At 35.2% G+C, this 15,508-nt stretch overlaps 1 protein-coding gene, 1 long non-coding RNA gene and 1 pseudogene across 5 annotated transcripts in view; 2 read left to right on the top strand and 1 right to left on the bottom strand.

Moving 5' to 3' along the window:
- The window catches only part of LOC117214933 (acetylcholine receptor subunit alpha-like 1), a 278,214-nt gene extending 273,459 nt beyond the window's left edge, over positions 1-4,755 (top strand). For all 3 annotated transcript variants that reach the window (XM_033461300.1, XM_033461299.1, XM_033461301.1), the window contains 3 exons: positions 393-557; positions 3,414-3,663; positions 4,119-4,755. In XM_033461300.1, coding sequence (XP_033317191.1) covers positions 393-557; positions 3,414-3,663; positions 4,119-4,310 — 607 coding nt within the window. In that variant the 3' untranslated portion in view covers positions 4,311-4,755. The remainder of the gene's footprint in view (positions 1-392; positions 558-3,413; positions 3,664-4,118) is intronic.
- Positions 151-2,321, bottom strand: LOC117214935. 2 transcript variants are annotated; one of them, XR_004488983.1, is made up of 3 exons: positions 2,207-2,321; positions 364-564; positions 151-257 (listed from the first exon to the last, which is right to left on the bottom strand). It is a non-coding gene; the product is annotated as an uncharacterized LOC117214935 (long non-coding RNA). The 2 variants fall into 2 exon arrangements; XR_004488982.1 differs by lacking the exon at positions 2,207-2,321 and adding an exon at positions 838-1,316.
- Positions 4,756-11,406: 6,651 nt separating the features above from the next.
- Positions 11,407-15,508, top strand: LOC117214964 (annotated as a pseudogene).

Here is a 15,508-nt window from a genome sequence, read left to right as displayed (position 1 = left end):
AATTTCCTGAAATTTTTTAAACCTACCAATTAAAAAGAGATGTTCATTAAAATGGTAACAAAAGTCTTCGGCCTCCTCTATTTTAGTATTTATTTTAAAATCTGTTTCCTTGATCCTTCATTTTTTTTACTTTTATTTATTGTCTGAAAAATTGTTATGTTCGCAGAAAGTTTAACGAATAAACTTTCCCGATACGTACTCCGATAAAAATGGCTCTCATCTTTTCACGACCAATAACAACATATGTAACGTGGTTTCTACAGGGAAAAATATATGTATATTATATACTATTGCTGTTTTTTTAAATAAATAGCAGATTTCATAGATGAGAGAAACGACAGTTTGTTGACAAATAAATTTTACTGTATGCACAAATTTATATGTATTCGCAGATATAGTTCTGGCAGAGTGCTAATGAAAACAGTCGGAGGGAAGGAAAAGCCCTTCTATTATCCTTATCATCCATCTACTCAGGAGGACAGCGAAGAACATCTAACACCCAAACGATTTCACAGCCGCATGCGTGCTGCATCGAAGGAAGACCTCTCACCTTCCAGGTATTTTCTGTCAATATAAATCATTCTTAGACATTATCTTATTGTTTATACTATATTACCTTATTATTTTTTTTATTACCATATTTACAAACTTGTATAATTACAAGTTCAAAAGTCAAACATTTAGTGATTTTTTATCAGAATTTTAGTAATTCCAAGAAATGAAAAGGCATATTATACGAATATATACAGTTACAGGGAAAACAATGGAAATAAAGGTATATATTTTGTAAGAAGAATAAACGATGGATAAAATGGGCGACGTAATAAGCATTTTTACCATAATTATTAATTTGTCAGAGAATCTTCTTTTAAACCTAATTGTATGGTTGTATGTGTAACATAGTCTCTAATATTTATGGTACACCTAAAGATAATCTGATTTTTAGTGCAGTGATTTGCGGATTATTTTTATCTCATTAAACGATTCTTGTTTTTTCGCCGTTCATTTAAAATTCTATTCTGCCCATGATTGTTCATCTGTTTTGTTTCTTTCCACTCACTGAACTTTTGACCAAATACTCGGAAATTTTCAAAAGCTTTCCATTCCATAGTTGATAAAACCACAATGTGGATTTTCCGCCTTTTGTGCGTCTTTTTCTAATTTCGAACTGCTCTCCTTTGTTTCGGTATTTACATTTCTATGCAAATTCGGAATTCCAGGGACCATCTGTTAACATCAATTTGTGGCTACCGATTCGATCATATTGTCGTATTATCCTTTTGTTGCGGAGAAAATGGTATATTTGATTCGTAATGTAATAACGTTTTTCCGGAAATTTCATTATTCCGAATATTATAACAATTGTCTTTATTTTTTTATTTTTCAAACTTATTGCACAAAGCGTTTAAGCAAATGTCACTGAACTATTTTCTTCGTATTCACAGAAGGTTTCTACGTTTAGTTTCGCGGTTGAAGTTTCGAAAAGTAACTAAACCATATATTCAGCCAGAAGTGCTCGTATTCTCATAAAGCACAGCTTAACATACTCTGGAAAGGCGTTGTAGCTGGCATTCGTTTAACGTAAATTTCTTCTCAAGCTTAATTAACCGTGAATAATTCGCACGACCATGTATCAAGAGTTGCTTAACAAGTAATTAATGAAATAATTGACGCGATTATGCGTTACGCTTTTATTCTATTACGAGATTAAGTAACAAGATTGCACGACTTTACTGCAAAGTCCAGTTTAAACAGAGTTGGAGTGCCATAAAGAAACTTCTGTAACCCGAGTAAGGCATTAAATTGAGTTTCTAGCGAAGATAATTCCGCCCATATATCGATAATCTAATGAGACATAGCACAGAACGACAATGGCAACAGAATTAGACGACATTAGGAATGTTACGATCGTTCGCAAAGAGACGCGATCGCGAGAAAACGCGTCAGCGAGAGGCATAAATTCTCGCTACGATTCTGATAATCGACGTCGCGAATCAGTCGTTCCCCTGTTTCGATTAGGATAACAGAGGTAATTCAAATGATTGTAACAGTGAATTAACAGGGTTAATATAAGCTTCTATTTTTAACAATATTTAAAATTATAATTAACACGTTACAAATGATTCAACGATGATACAACTAGTTTATTATTATAATTCGACTCGACTTTATGATATTTCTCGATGTATTCGTTTGACTAACCTACCTCGATTTTATTCCTCTGAACCTCTCGACGCATTCGGTTTGAATCCTCATTTGCCACTGACTGCCCTTCGATTTTGTCCTTTGTCTTCTCTGGGAGATGACCCCCACCACGCTCGGGTCTCGCAACCGTTCGCGGCTATGGTCACGTATGCCATCGTTTTTGTGTAGGTAAAATAACGGACGAAGGCGAATCGATGTTTTTTAGAACTCCCTGCTTGACAACAACTATGCGCTTATCGCTACATTGTGTATATCTCTCTGGTCATGTAAGACGATCTATCTGCGATATTGTAGTACCAAGGGAGACGGTTAGGGACACAACCTATAGTAAGCCTAGGGGCGTAACAAGGAACTTGAAGCATCAACAAAAGCATGGTCACAGAATTCAGAACTACACGATCTACGTTAATTTCAATCATACTGAATTTCTTTATGATCTCTAAACAAAATTAATAAAATTGTTCTTTCGATTCAAATGTAAATTACAGTTCGCAGCCTCTTAATGGTAACGAAATATGATTATAAATCAGACTTTAATAAGAGTATACAAGAACGTTTTTATATCTTTATAAAAATTCAAAATCTGTATAATTTCTAGTGGGCCAAATTACTATGTACAAAGATAATACAGGCAGACAGACTGTTAGCTATAAAACCTAATTCGGTGCAAATATATTTGACATTTAAACACTTTCCATCTTTTTCAATGTATCAAGATACTCAAGTCTCGATCGTAACGTTTCTAAAGCGTAGCGAAAATGACGCGATCTGAAAAAACGATAATACTCAAATACGATGATCGTATTCCACATTTTTAATTAAATTAAAAATTTTGAAAATTAAATACTACGATAAGTTTGATCGATCGCACTGCGAACAACTTTATTTTCACATCTTTGTCAGCAAGATATAGCTCAAAAAGACATTTACTTCAACTAATGATCACAACCCAAATTAAATTAAGTTTAACCACGATCTTATGTACATGCTCGTCATAGCGAGACACAGGGCTATATATGAGAAACATAAATATCTATTTTGAGAACAATCAAGTAGTGAATATAAATGATTTCTTAACGAGATACACATCCTGAAATTACAGAATGATTTTAAATTACGATAGGGTAGAGCAAGTAATTTATATACACCGGTTATTATGGTAGAAGGAAATGTTGTAATCAAGTTACATTGTCTTGTTCGCAATTTAGCCTTGCTGACGGTGCAAGGTTCGGTGGAAGTTGCTTAATCCACGGGCCACCGTTGCCGCCGCTTCCTCTTCATACAGAATGCGAGGATCTCTCTGTTTCTGGCGAAGCAGGAATCGAAGAGGTGAAAAGTCCGGTACTACGAAGTCCACCAGCCTTCTCGCATTCGCGTTGTCCTCCCGAAATTCACAAATCCTGCATCTGTGTGCGTTTTATCGCAGAGCACACCAAGATGCTCGAAGACTCGACTAAGGTAATTTTACTCTTAATGTGACCTTTCTAAAAGCTGCTTTTAATAAATTTCGTACACCGTTATGTCTAAATATTTTGTGTCTCATGCTTTGATTCTATACGACGAGTATATAGTAACGTACGCGTATATTTTTGGAAAAATAAACGAAGTTTGTAATTCATTGAAACATGTTTTCACTTTGTTCTAATATCCACGTATTAAGCTTCAACATAAAAGGCTATAATCTCTTCAATTTGATATGTATGTGTATATTATTCGTTCGTGTAGTTTACGTCACTACGATGACATTGAAAGTCTTTGCTCGGATGAAAATGGAAAAGGCAAGAAAGTTACTATATAAATCGAAGATGCTACAATTGGTTCTCTTGATTTTAAAGAGAAGCAGAACTAATCTTCGCGTAAATAACCATTAGTACACTTTACTGTAGAATCTAATACGAATAATTTGTAAAAAGGTGAAAGAAGACTGGAAATACGTGGCGATGGTCTTGGACAGACTGTTTCTTTGGATCTTCACTTTGGCGGTGCTGGTTGGCACAGCTGGCATCATCCTGCAGGCTCCCACCCTCTACGACGACCGAGTACCAATTGATAAAAAATTCAGCGAATTCGCAACCACGACGGTAGTAAACTGTCCGCCGCAATAGTCCATGCTCGAGCCCTGCACCGTAGAGAAAGACTAAGGACCAACACCCGGATGTAATTTACTACCAACCCGGAATCCCACCCTAGTCTTAGGAACTTCCAGATTCCACTGCTGTTCAATAACGAAATTACGGTAAAAGGGCTCCATTCCCCAAAGCAATTGCAAAGTATACGACAAGCACCAAGTTTCACAAAGGGAGAACAAAGAAATGAAAGGACGAAAGTTGAAGGAAATACTATATGAGATTATCTTTCTATATACCCTCTGCCACCTCCCGGTATCGTCGTAAAATCTGACGTTGTTCCTAAAATAATAATAATAATAATAATGCAAATTGCTACACGGACCGATACGTTGGAAACGATGCGTCGTCAAGGAGAGAATACTTTGGAATGTTGACGCTTTAGGTTGAGAAAATATATTTGCCAGAAGCATCGTGGAGAAAATCTATTCCCTGTGACTTTCCTTGTTTCGATCGTTACGAACCTAAACAAACGAACGACTGCGACGCGATTATCGACCGTCTATGAACCTTGATTTATTTTCTAGCTTCGTTCGAGTATTGCCGTTGTGAATAAAAGAAACGATCGACTCGTCGATACGTTGCGAACAATTTTGGAAAGGAACTTATATCTACATAGTCTGCTCAAGTAAATCGTAATATGAAGCTGCCACTATTTAAAATCGGGTTATCTTAAAGCAACAAGCTAATTAACGGTACATTGTAATAATAATCTAGCTAAGCCCATGGCGGCTCTGATCGAACTACCGGGATGCTCGAGTAGATCGAACGAACAAACAGAATGTTGGAACGTTGTTCACGGTGAATACGATTGATCCCGGACTAGGGGTTACGAACATTCACGAGTAAACTGTCGCGTGTTTTATATATCCCGTTTACCCGACATGTTAAGAGAAATTATTCTAGGTATCACGATCGTAGGTAGCTCGTTGTACGACACGAATTTAGCGTGTAACGTTACGTATAACCAATTAGTTGTAAACATTTAGGGACGTACCCGTTTGTACGAATGTATCTATAAGGGAAACGGAGCAGAGGAAAGCATTGATTTGAATGTATGTGCATCCAAATGTCACTTGAGATTGTTACTCGATATTTTGTCCTTCGAACGTTTTTCGAAAATCGCGCAAACGTATTTTCCATTTATTCCTTAATTTCGCATTTTTAATGGCAGGAAGCGATTTGTAGCGAGAAATTAAAAGACTATATTTCATTCGTTATGTATAGATCTACCTATAACGATAATTCGTTTTGCATTTTTATTGCATTTTTGCAACGCAATTCAAAGTGAGAACTTAAAAGAGTATATCTCATCTATTATCTACACGTTAAATTGAAGCCGAGTTAAACTTTATTTGTAATGTTAATCACGTATCGTGTATTGATCATGTTAATTATGTGATATACATTTCGCATCTAATAGGAACCCAATTGCTTTTTTAATAAAGTCCGCTACGTTTCCTTCGATCAATTTGAAATAGTTAGAAATTTTCTGAGTTATACAAAATTCGAACGACTCCATCTTTTATGTAAACGTGCTCATAAAAACAGCTTTTTGTGAAATTATAGTAGTTGGTATTTCAAAACACGTATTACAAATAAGTTCTTACAAAATTTGTCTAACGCGTATGCAGTTATAAAAATGCGAAAGTATCTTTCTTTGAGATATTACTGGAACTAAATAATACACATCTAAGCAAGGTAAGTATTTGCGAAACTAAACAATTCGTGAAACTTGCATAATTTCACGCAAAATGGAAAATAGGAAAACGTAGTGGACATAAAATATTTCCGTTTGTTTTCTTTAGAATATTTAGCGTATCATACAATGTGTTCATTGTCGATATATCGGTAATTAGCACGAAATATAACTTAACAATTCCCATTCGTCGTTCGATGCATACTATCTCGAGGGACATTTCGTTGCACACATGTTATACTTCGCCTCTGTAAAAATATTGTATTTTGTAACAAGAGTCGAAACCCGCGAGACATTACGATAATAATAACCAATAGTTCTGTAAGAACAAGTAAAGCATACGAATTCTAAAGCTGATAGATGTAGCTCATTGAACAACCGTTGATGTCGTTGTTCAATGCTGTAGTACGTGGTTGATGTCACTGTGAGTTGTCTTCGTTCCTTTTTATTCCGTTTCGTGTTCATCCGTTTCTTTCACTTACATTTTCATTAGATAATTATGCGCTATATACAAATATGTACTGTCGCAGTTAAATGATCGTTAGTTGCGCCTCGTGCGAGCGGACTGATATTCGCGAGAATTGTAACACAACGTCGGAGAATCTGCGATTCCTTGGCAAAATTCACGAATTACCAATGCTCAACGATAATCGTTCATTTCTAGCTTCGTTAAACTCACGACTACTTTTTCGCGATAGAAGGAAAAAGCCTTATCCGGACATTTTGCGACTCGACTCGGCGAATCCCTAATTCTTCGACGTTTCTTAGATCATATTCGTAGCTGAGAGTAATAATTTTAACGCATCCAAGGTACGATGCCTTACGTCACGTTGCATTGTAAATACATTTGTAGGATGAGAAGTATTGGTTCCGTAAATACTGCCATTAGAAAGCGTTGTTAGTGTGAAAGACGTTTTTGAGTCGTCGTATTGATAAGCTCCGCGGTTCCTCCTCAATCGGTAGCTACTTGTAAAACACGTATGTACGAGACTAGGCTGATAACGAATCAATACTCGTCACTGTACCGTGAGAATGAAGACAGCGAACGAAACAAGAAAGAAACTAAAAAGCAATTTATTGGCTACGAACTAACGTACCTATTTTTCCATATAATCGCAAGATTTTTCATTCAGTTAGCGAAGGATTCTGCTTTCGATAAAAGGACTCGCAGCTGCCTTGACTTCATCGTCGCGCTTCAAACGAACGAAATCCGACGTATTTCCCTAGTCGTAACGTTTTCCACCGTTAAAAATTCAATTACTGCACGCTGCTCGAATCTCGTTGACATTGCATTCAACGTTGAACGAGCGTTCAAGCTCGTCGTAAACACAGAGGAAGCTATGTAGCTACAAACTGAACGTTGCCGTTTCCGCTGCTTTCGTTCTCCAGTTACACGCGAGCATGCGTTATTTATCGACCTAGCCTCGTGCAAAATTAAATAAAAATTAACAAAAAGTGGGGCATCAAGTTCAACATTGACCAACGCGTAAAAATTTCAATGTCGGAGAACAAACGGATGTAAACGATAAACGAATGGTTTCTGATTGATGGAGAACCGATCTCGGAACACGTAGTGTCGGAAGACAAGTAAAAGTATTTGCTACCTGATTGAAAAATCGTCCAGTGAACGCCGAACGAATGTTAGAACGAACGGGAAGTCGCAACGTCGACGTTTCGGCCGCGATGTTCCAGAGGCCACGATTCTCCCTTAGAGGAACGAACGAGACTTGCAAGAGGTTTACTTTGCACTAAAACGATAGGAAAGAACGCACACATTTTCTATGATAGAGTCAGTTACTTATTTACATGTTAACATTGTAATTACGCATTAGTGCGTCGAAGCAGTTGTACCGGATCGCAAGCTCGGCCCCGCAAAGCTACGAGTCTTAAAGTCTCACTTTGACAATAGTAGATTATTCGAACGATGATCGGCTATTGTTACATTGATATTTTAACAGTTGTTAACCTGTCGCTGTAGTTGTTTAGTTGTTGTTGACGATGAAGCAGAGCGGTCGAGGTAATTGTCCAAGAGCCACGAAGGGGAAAGCTAAAAGTTCTTGAAAGCGAGAACCAGAGCGCGGTATTTAGATAGTAATTAGCGGCATAGAACAGATATTATATATAAATATATATATATATTAAGTCTAAGGTGTGTAAATAATATGTACATAGCTAAAGATAACGTAAGCCAGATATTATAAAGCGATTGAGGTTTTTTTACTATTGCAAAAAACTGGGATCACGCGTTGCACGAAAGGGTCCCACGACGCTGTTTAAAAATCGTTGTAACGCGAAGATGGTCGGTAGTTGAGATTCATTAAACGTCATTTTGTTTGATCAATGACAACGAACGAGTCGACGTAATTTCGTTTTTCTCCGTTGCTTCGTTAAGCTAAGTGTGAGTGTAAGTTCCGTGCTGTTTCTGTCTGTTCTTTCCATGGCGTATGCTATACGATCGCGTTTTGTCGTAAGATTGTGTCATAATATTAATATTTCATAAGAATGTAAACGATTTCTGTGTTCGCGTGTGAAATTTCAATCGATGTTCAACTAATCGTTACGGATGTAATATTTTCAAGTTTTTATACACAATTGCTCGATCTTAAGCGAAAGATAAAAGAGAATGCATTCTTCTCGTCGATGGAGATTCTAGACCACAGCAGTTTGTTCAAGCGTGTAATTGTATTCCTCGCGATAACTTCTCTACTTTAGTTCATTCGATAACGATAATTCACGTTTATAATATTTTCATTCACGCAACAAATACATATATATATATAAACGTTAACGGGTCTCGTCTAACTATATTAACCTTAGGATAAAATCGCAATGCTGCAGACGATAACTTGCTAAGTGGAGTCATTGGTCATCGTGGCCTTCGCCTGGAACTGTACTCAACGTTTTTCCCAGCGGTAAAGAGTGGCGTTTTGCCGACGAAACAAGCAAAAACAACGCGGATTCAAATCGTTCCTCGATGCACAATTTATACAGAATTAAATGGAAGAAGGGAAGAAACAGGAGCGTGCTTGTTTGCCCGTATCTTGATCGATATTTAAATAAAACTGCATATATTCTGAGAGCGATCGCTATGCGGGTGTTACCTGAAACACGAATGGTTTTTAGTATCGAATCTTCGTGAATTTCCTGTATATTTGTTTACTGAAATTCGGAAGATACTCGTGCGACCTTTGTTCGTCAAGAATCTCTGAAAAAAGATACAAAACAAAATTCGATGTTAACAAATTACCTTCACCTTTTAATACCTTGTTCTTTCGCCAAGACGCTGGTATTTTTTTAACGTCTTTTTCTATGTGTTATAAAATTGGAACCGACAAAAAGCAAAGATTCGGCGATGATAGGAAAGGGTTGATTTGCAAAAAGTTTCGAAGAACGTTTTTCTTGAAGGCTTGGAAACTTCTAAGTAAAAAAAAAGAAAAGAGCATTGCGCAAAATGCCGAGGAATTAATTAAAATCAATCGAAGCTCGTTACATGTACCGTAACCATCGCTAAATAAACGGAATATGTAATAAATTTAAGAAGATACGGAGAAATCGAACTTAAAGCATATTGTACACGTATTTTCAGCGTAACGATATATTACAGTTGGATCGCGGATTTTTGTGCATTCAGCAAAAATGTGAAATTAGGAAAATGTACAAAATGCATGTAGCACGCGAAAAGGAAAAAGATATTTGAAGCGAAAAATTACTTGTTGCGATATTTCACAGGTGAAATAATAACTTTATGTAAGTAGGTTACATTTTTTCATGTTAATAAAAATAGAAAATTGCATAAAGATCCACAGTCTAAATGTAGTACATCGTTTGACTTAAAAACGATACAATTTTTCGTAATACCATGAAACAGATACATCGATTCTCGATAAATTCAACCTACATTCTTCATTTGTATCTCCTACTTCGTATGTTACAGTGCCAAGTAAACGCGCGACAAGCCTAAATCGTATAATGACAATAAACGTTGAAAAACAACCAAACAATCAGTCATCGTGAAATCTGCTCTTTTCGATTATCTCATCGACTCGCGAAAACTCGACACAACGTACGAAAATGTTCAGTCATTTATGATATTCTGGGAGCGACAAAGAAGAAAAATTCCATTCGAGTCAAGCGATCGGCTAACGTGGAACGATTGAAAGGGAGAAAAGTAACTTGTCACTTCCAGAACTGCCAGAATTTCTCTTCTTATCACTTCATTATGAGTTGACTGTCCGAGACTCATTTATATCGACACCCGCGTCCCGATCTTTGACCACTTGACACGTTTTAATGCGTAACTTAATAAAAGGTAGCTTAACAATTCCATACTTGAGAAATATTAGTGACGTAGGCTAAGGATGAGTAAGGATATGGTTACATTATAACGATAATTATAGTAAACGAATGTACTGTATAGCGATAGTGCTATTTAAAATGAGAAAAATAACGAGCAGAAAAAATAATAAGGGAGAAAATTATCCGAGTATTGACTACTATCGTTAGATACAACTACTATGTATATCGTTTGTTAAATATGTACCTATAAATTATTGACGACCGTTGTTCTAAGACTACACGATGTAAGGACGAGATTCTTGTTGCTTGGTTTTGTAATCATGCTTGATAAAAGCATTCGAAGAATAAAACTTGTTGTCGTAGAAATCTTTTTTCTCGTCTTTCTACTAGAAACTCATTTCCTATCAAATTCGTTAAAATATAAAATATATTTAGAAAATACGAAATAAAGTTTCAAAATTTAAAAACAAAAGGAATAAATTTGATAAATCAAACAAATTTAAACTGTTTCGTCCGATCGAAAACATAAACAAAACAAAAGCACGCCGTTGCCTTTCTTTGTCTCTCTCATACGATATGTTTTACGACATTGCAGTTAAAATATCTTTTAAACTGGTCATTTGTCGTGCCTAACCTAAATATCCTAATACCTTTTTGTAGAGAACTACAGAAAAATGCATTAAATAATGTAAAAAAATATAACATACCAGCTTAAAAAATAATAATTTCCATGAATTTCCAACGAATCAAGACTTTCCTGGAAATTTTTAATAATGCAATTTGTAATCAATTGAAAAGTCGATTAAATTCTCGCGCGCAGAATCGTTCTTACGCTTTAAATACATATATTTTGTTCGTTGCAATTTATCGAAATATCTCGAGATATTAGCTGATGCCTGTTACTTTCTACGAACATATCTTTGTTCAGTTTAATATCGTTTTTTTGTTTGGGACGTAATAAGGTCGCTACTGAAAACATGTGTTTTTCAAGAATTTGTCGAGTCATTGTACACGCTTGATCGGCGGGTATCCCTATACCTCCACTCCTCGTCACCATAAACCGCGACGATATATAAATCGAGGTATCAGTTTAATCTTGGAGATCGAAGCGGTTAGACGTTAGGTTACGTCGTGACACATTTGCCAGTAAACTCGTTTCGTGAGTATCTAATATTAATTATCGTTTCATTTTTATACAATTTGTTCTTTCTATACGCTTATTTCAACATTTTGTGTCTTCTTCTCTATAAATTATTGCTTGATTACGAGGAAACTTCATCAAATTCAAATGATACGTTGATTAATTACGTATAATGAGATTGTAACATTGATTATTGTTTCATTCTTCTATAATTTGTTCGTTATACCCATTTATTTTAACATTTTGTATCTTCTTTTTCACAAATTATTGGTTGATCACATGTATTCAAATACATATTACGATGATCGATCACTGATCTGGAAACTATTCATGCAGATATGGTAAAATTCAGTTTGTTTTGAACTCGACAATAGATTTCGATAGCTTTTTCCTATTTGCGAAAAGACGTTACAGATAGGTTTGAACACATTCTGCGCATCGACATTTCTCTTATTGCGCAGCTTTGTTTAACGTACAGAGAAAATACGCCATGCTTTATTGTTATAAAGTCACGTACACGGTGTATACTATATATTATAAATAAAAAAATATATGTACATGTTACATTTAATTACATCGTAGTCACGTACGATATATTTGAAACTATAACGACGAATATTCAAAATGGCCCTCAATTTTTCGATACAGTTATATCTCAACATTGGAACTACCGATAGTTAATACGAAGTTTTTTCTACGAAAACCAGTCAAAATGACCGGTCTTTAAAAAATACGTAATAATGGAATACTTTTATATTTATTGATTTATTATTTTCTTACAGAAGCAATTCCATGTTATGTAGTACATTTTTGGTATTATTAATTCATCTGGGACCATGATCCCTAAACGAGGATTGACACATTTATAAAATTTATAAAAACACCACAGCATTTTGACTGCTGTGGTATTTCTAGTGTTAGCATCTAGCGATCGATCCGGAATTTTCCTGATAACTGATATCATCATATCGGATAATACGCAGTAAAAAATTTTTAAAACGTGTGGCAAGTTGTACAAAAGGAGGAAACTGGTTAATTGGGGTTCGATAAACAGGTTGCAGCACCCTTTTACACTTTGACAAGTACCAGCCATTTTGACTGCTATTGGTATAAGTAGACTTGATACAAAATTATTTTGAGTTTGAATACATAAAAAAGAAAATAAAATTCATTATATTATTCTTTTGGTTATCGTTGCGAAAATCATTATATCATTGCGGAAAAAAAATATAACATGAAGTAGGAATTTCAAAATAAAATTATAAAATAAATACTAGCGGTAGTTCTAGCGTTAAATATAACAACTATACATTTTTGTATTCTTGTGTACAATGTGATGTTTCTTTATCCTATACGTAAATATGTAGAATAATAACTAGTTTGCAGTTTTGCAAAAACATTATTTTCATGAACAGTTGCTCGAAGAAAGGGGAAGAAAAATATTAAAAATTTCATTTTAATAATATATAATAATATTTAGTATTAATTTCAATATTATTTAGAGTGCTTGGAACATAAAAACAATTTAATTAAATTAATAATACATGAAATTAGAATCAGTATGTGGATTTTTATTTTTATCTTTCTTTTTTAACATTTGCTTTCAGTAGTTGAATCGTAGTCTCTCCTGTATCTCAAGAAAGTGAGTATTTTTATATATTATATCTTTATTTATTTTATTATTCGTATTCTCTTTGAACTATATTTGAATAACAAGGATTTTTGTACACAGACTTCTTTCTCGTTCTATGTACTTTCACAGTACACAAGTACGTACTGTGTATTTACTTGTATAATATTAAACGTGATTTTGTAATTTAAATTAGCAGGCAAACGAAGGTCGTGTGAATAAAAAAACATAAGATATCGTTAATCTTAAAGGCGATCAAAAAAACAATATCCATATTCTTGACGATGTGAGGTCAATCGAATGTCGATCATCAGAATATGACATACAAATATAATATACGTATAAATAATATAAATATATACATATTAGTACATACATGCCTATGTGTATTGTGCGTTGTTGTGTTGGAAAGAAGACAGGCTGCACTGGTGTACTGTTTTGTTTGTGTATGTGAGACTACCGGCCAATACGCGTGCTTATTTGTATGATTATATTGAGTCTATACGAAATAACCAACTAGATCTGCATTCCTTACGCTAGTCTTCTTTTCAGTATTTTCTTAATAACATTTTCTTTCCTCTTTCCTCTAAGTTTTCTGAGAGCCAAAAATTATAAACAGATTTTCGACTAAGCGAAATGTCTGCGCCCCTAACCTCCATGTTGCTCGATGGTCAACAATATTTTTAATTTCTATTAAAATAGAATCTTTAAGTTTTAATATTGAAATATACAATAAAAACGTTGAACATTGTTTAAAAATCATTAGATTCTCAATTTCTAAATTCTAAATTTGTATGTTAGAGTCCTAATCTTTATACTAAACATAATCAGATTTGCTTTGACAATTTCAATTCTTCTTTTTGTTAAAATTACAAGTTGGAAAATTAACTTCTCATTATATTCAATTTTTTAAACAATTAACAATGTGTTTTTGAGAACAAATTGGAATATTTCATATGTTTCATTACGCTAAATTCTATCCACCACCATGTTGAAGATATATGGAGACATTGGATCTCCCTACATCATCTCATACGTAGGGTTGATGACATGAAACTGCCAGTCATCAGACGCAATGGTCGTGAGAGCGTCGGAATACATAGACTCCATATATTACAATATGAATGGTGGACAGCCTCTCAGCCCTAAGCTCTGCAAAATCGCCCTGTTTGATACGGTGTCGAAGGCCCTCGCAACATCAATGGATGCGATGTATCTGTCAGTCGTTCGAAATGCCTTCTGCCTATCGTCCAGACTGATCAATCGACTCATTCGTTTAGCTACGATCTTGTGGAAACCAACGTCGAAGCCACGGTAATGGGCCGGAAGCCAGCTGGGGACGCAGAATCTTTCCCCTTCGTAAGCAAAACCGTCCTGACGGATCTTAGGTGTAGAGGCAAACAACGGCACCACGGCAAAAGGTTAAATCCTTCCTAAAATCTCGAGCTGGGTTTTGTGAAGGATCCTTGCCGTCGGACCGACAGAACTTGGTGCGGTATTGCGTTCCGGCAAGGCATCTCGAACTTCGGACAGAGACACAAGAGACCAAAGCGAGCCGATGACAGGCTCAGGCTGGTCTCTGGCGAACAGCATCCCGTGCGCTAGTCATAAGGGACTCCCAGTAGGGAACCATCATCTCCTTAAAAGGAGGTGTCGGTCACCCACGGGGCCGTCCATCACGACAAAAACGTTAAAAAAAAAAAGAAATATTTCTTGTCTTTTTTTAGAACAAATTTTAATAATTCATATTTTATTAAAGGTTTCTCACTCCTTTACTCCTCCACTTGCTGATGCCTGGAAAGGACCTAGGAAAGCTTCCAAAGACAAGAATGTAAGTAATTTTGTATTCTGTGCTTCATTTAATTTTATTACTTGTATTTTATGTAAATTATTATTAAATAAGAGAATCTTTTTGAAAATTCAACAAGCTTTAAATTCCTGAATTGGCTATTGCATTAAAATCTTATGTTTAAAACAGATCACTCTTTCAATATTTCAAACTGTACAAATAACTAACACTGTGTTTAAAAATCAATCACATATAAAATTCTATGATTTCTTACAGATTTCTTCCAGTTTTCGCTTTTTTCACGGGACTCGGGAATTCTTATTTGGCAGCGGCTTCATAATGACTTCCCTTGCATCATAGCAATATCAATGACAACGTCGCATCTAATTGTGAGTCGAATGCATTTCTCCTCTGGTCATTAAACTTGACACAGAACTTTCGACGGGCATGGTGTTCGCGGGTACTTATTTCTCCCGTAAGTACTAACATTTTCTTGTCTGTGCTTTATTTATTACCAGTTTATGCTAAGTTTTCTTGCATGTCGCCTTTCTAAAAGGCATTAATATATGAATATAATATTTACATATTATAATATAAAGAATTTGTATCAGTAACATAATGA

The sequence above is a fragment of the Bombus bifarius genome, unplaced genomic scaffold (genome assembly GCF_011952205.1).
Source record: "Bombus bifarius isolate JDL3187 unplaced genomic scaffold, Bbif_JDL3187 scf7180000009275, whole genome shotgun sequence".
In the NCBI taxonomy this organism is placed as follows: Eukaryota; Metazoa; Arthropoda; class Insecta; order Hymenoptera; family Apidae; genus Bombus; species Bombus bifarius.
The sequence above is the reverse complement of the archived record's forward strand: the minus strand, read 5'-3'. Positions and strand labels throughout refer to the sequence as shown.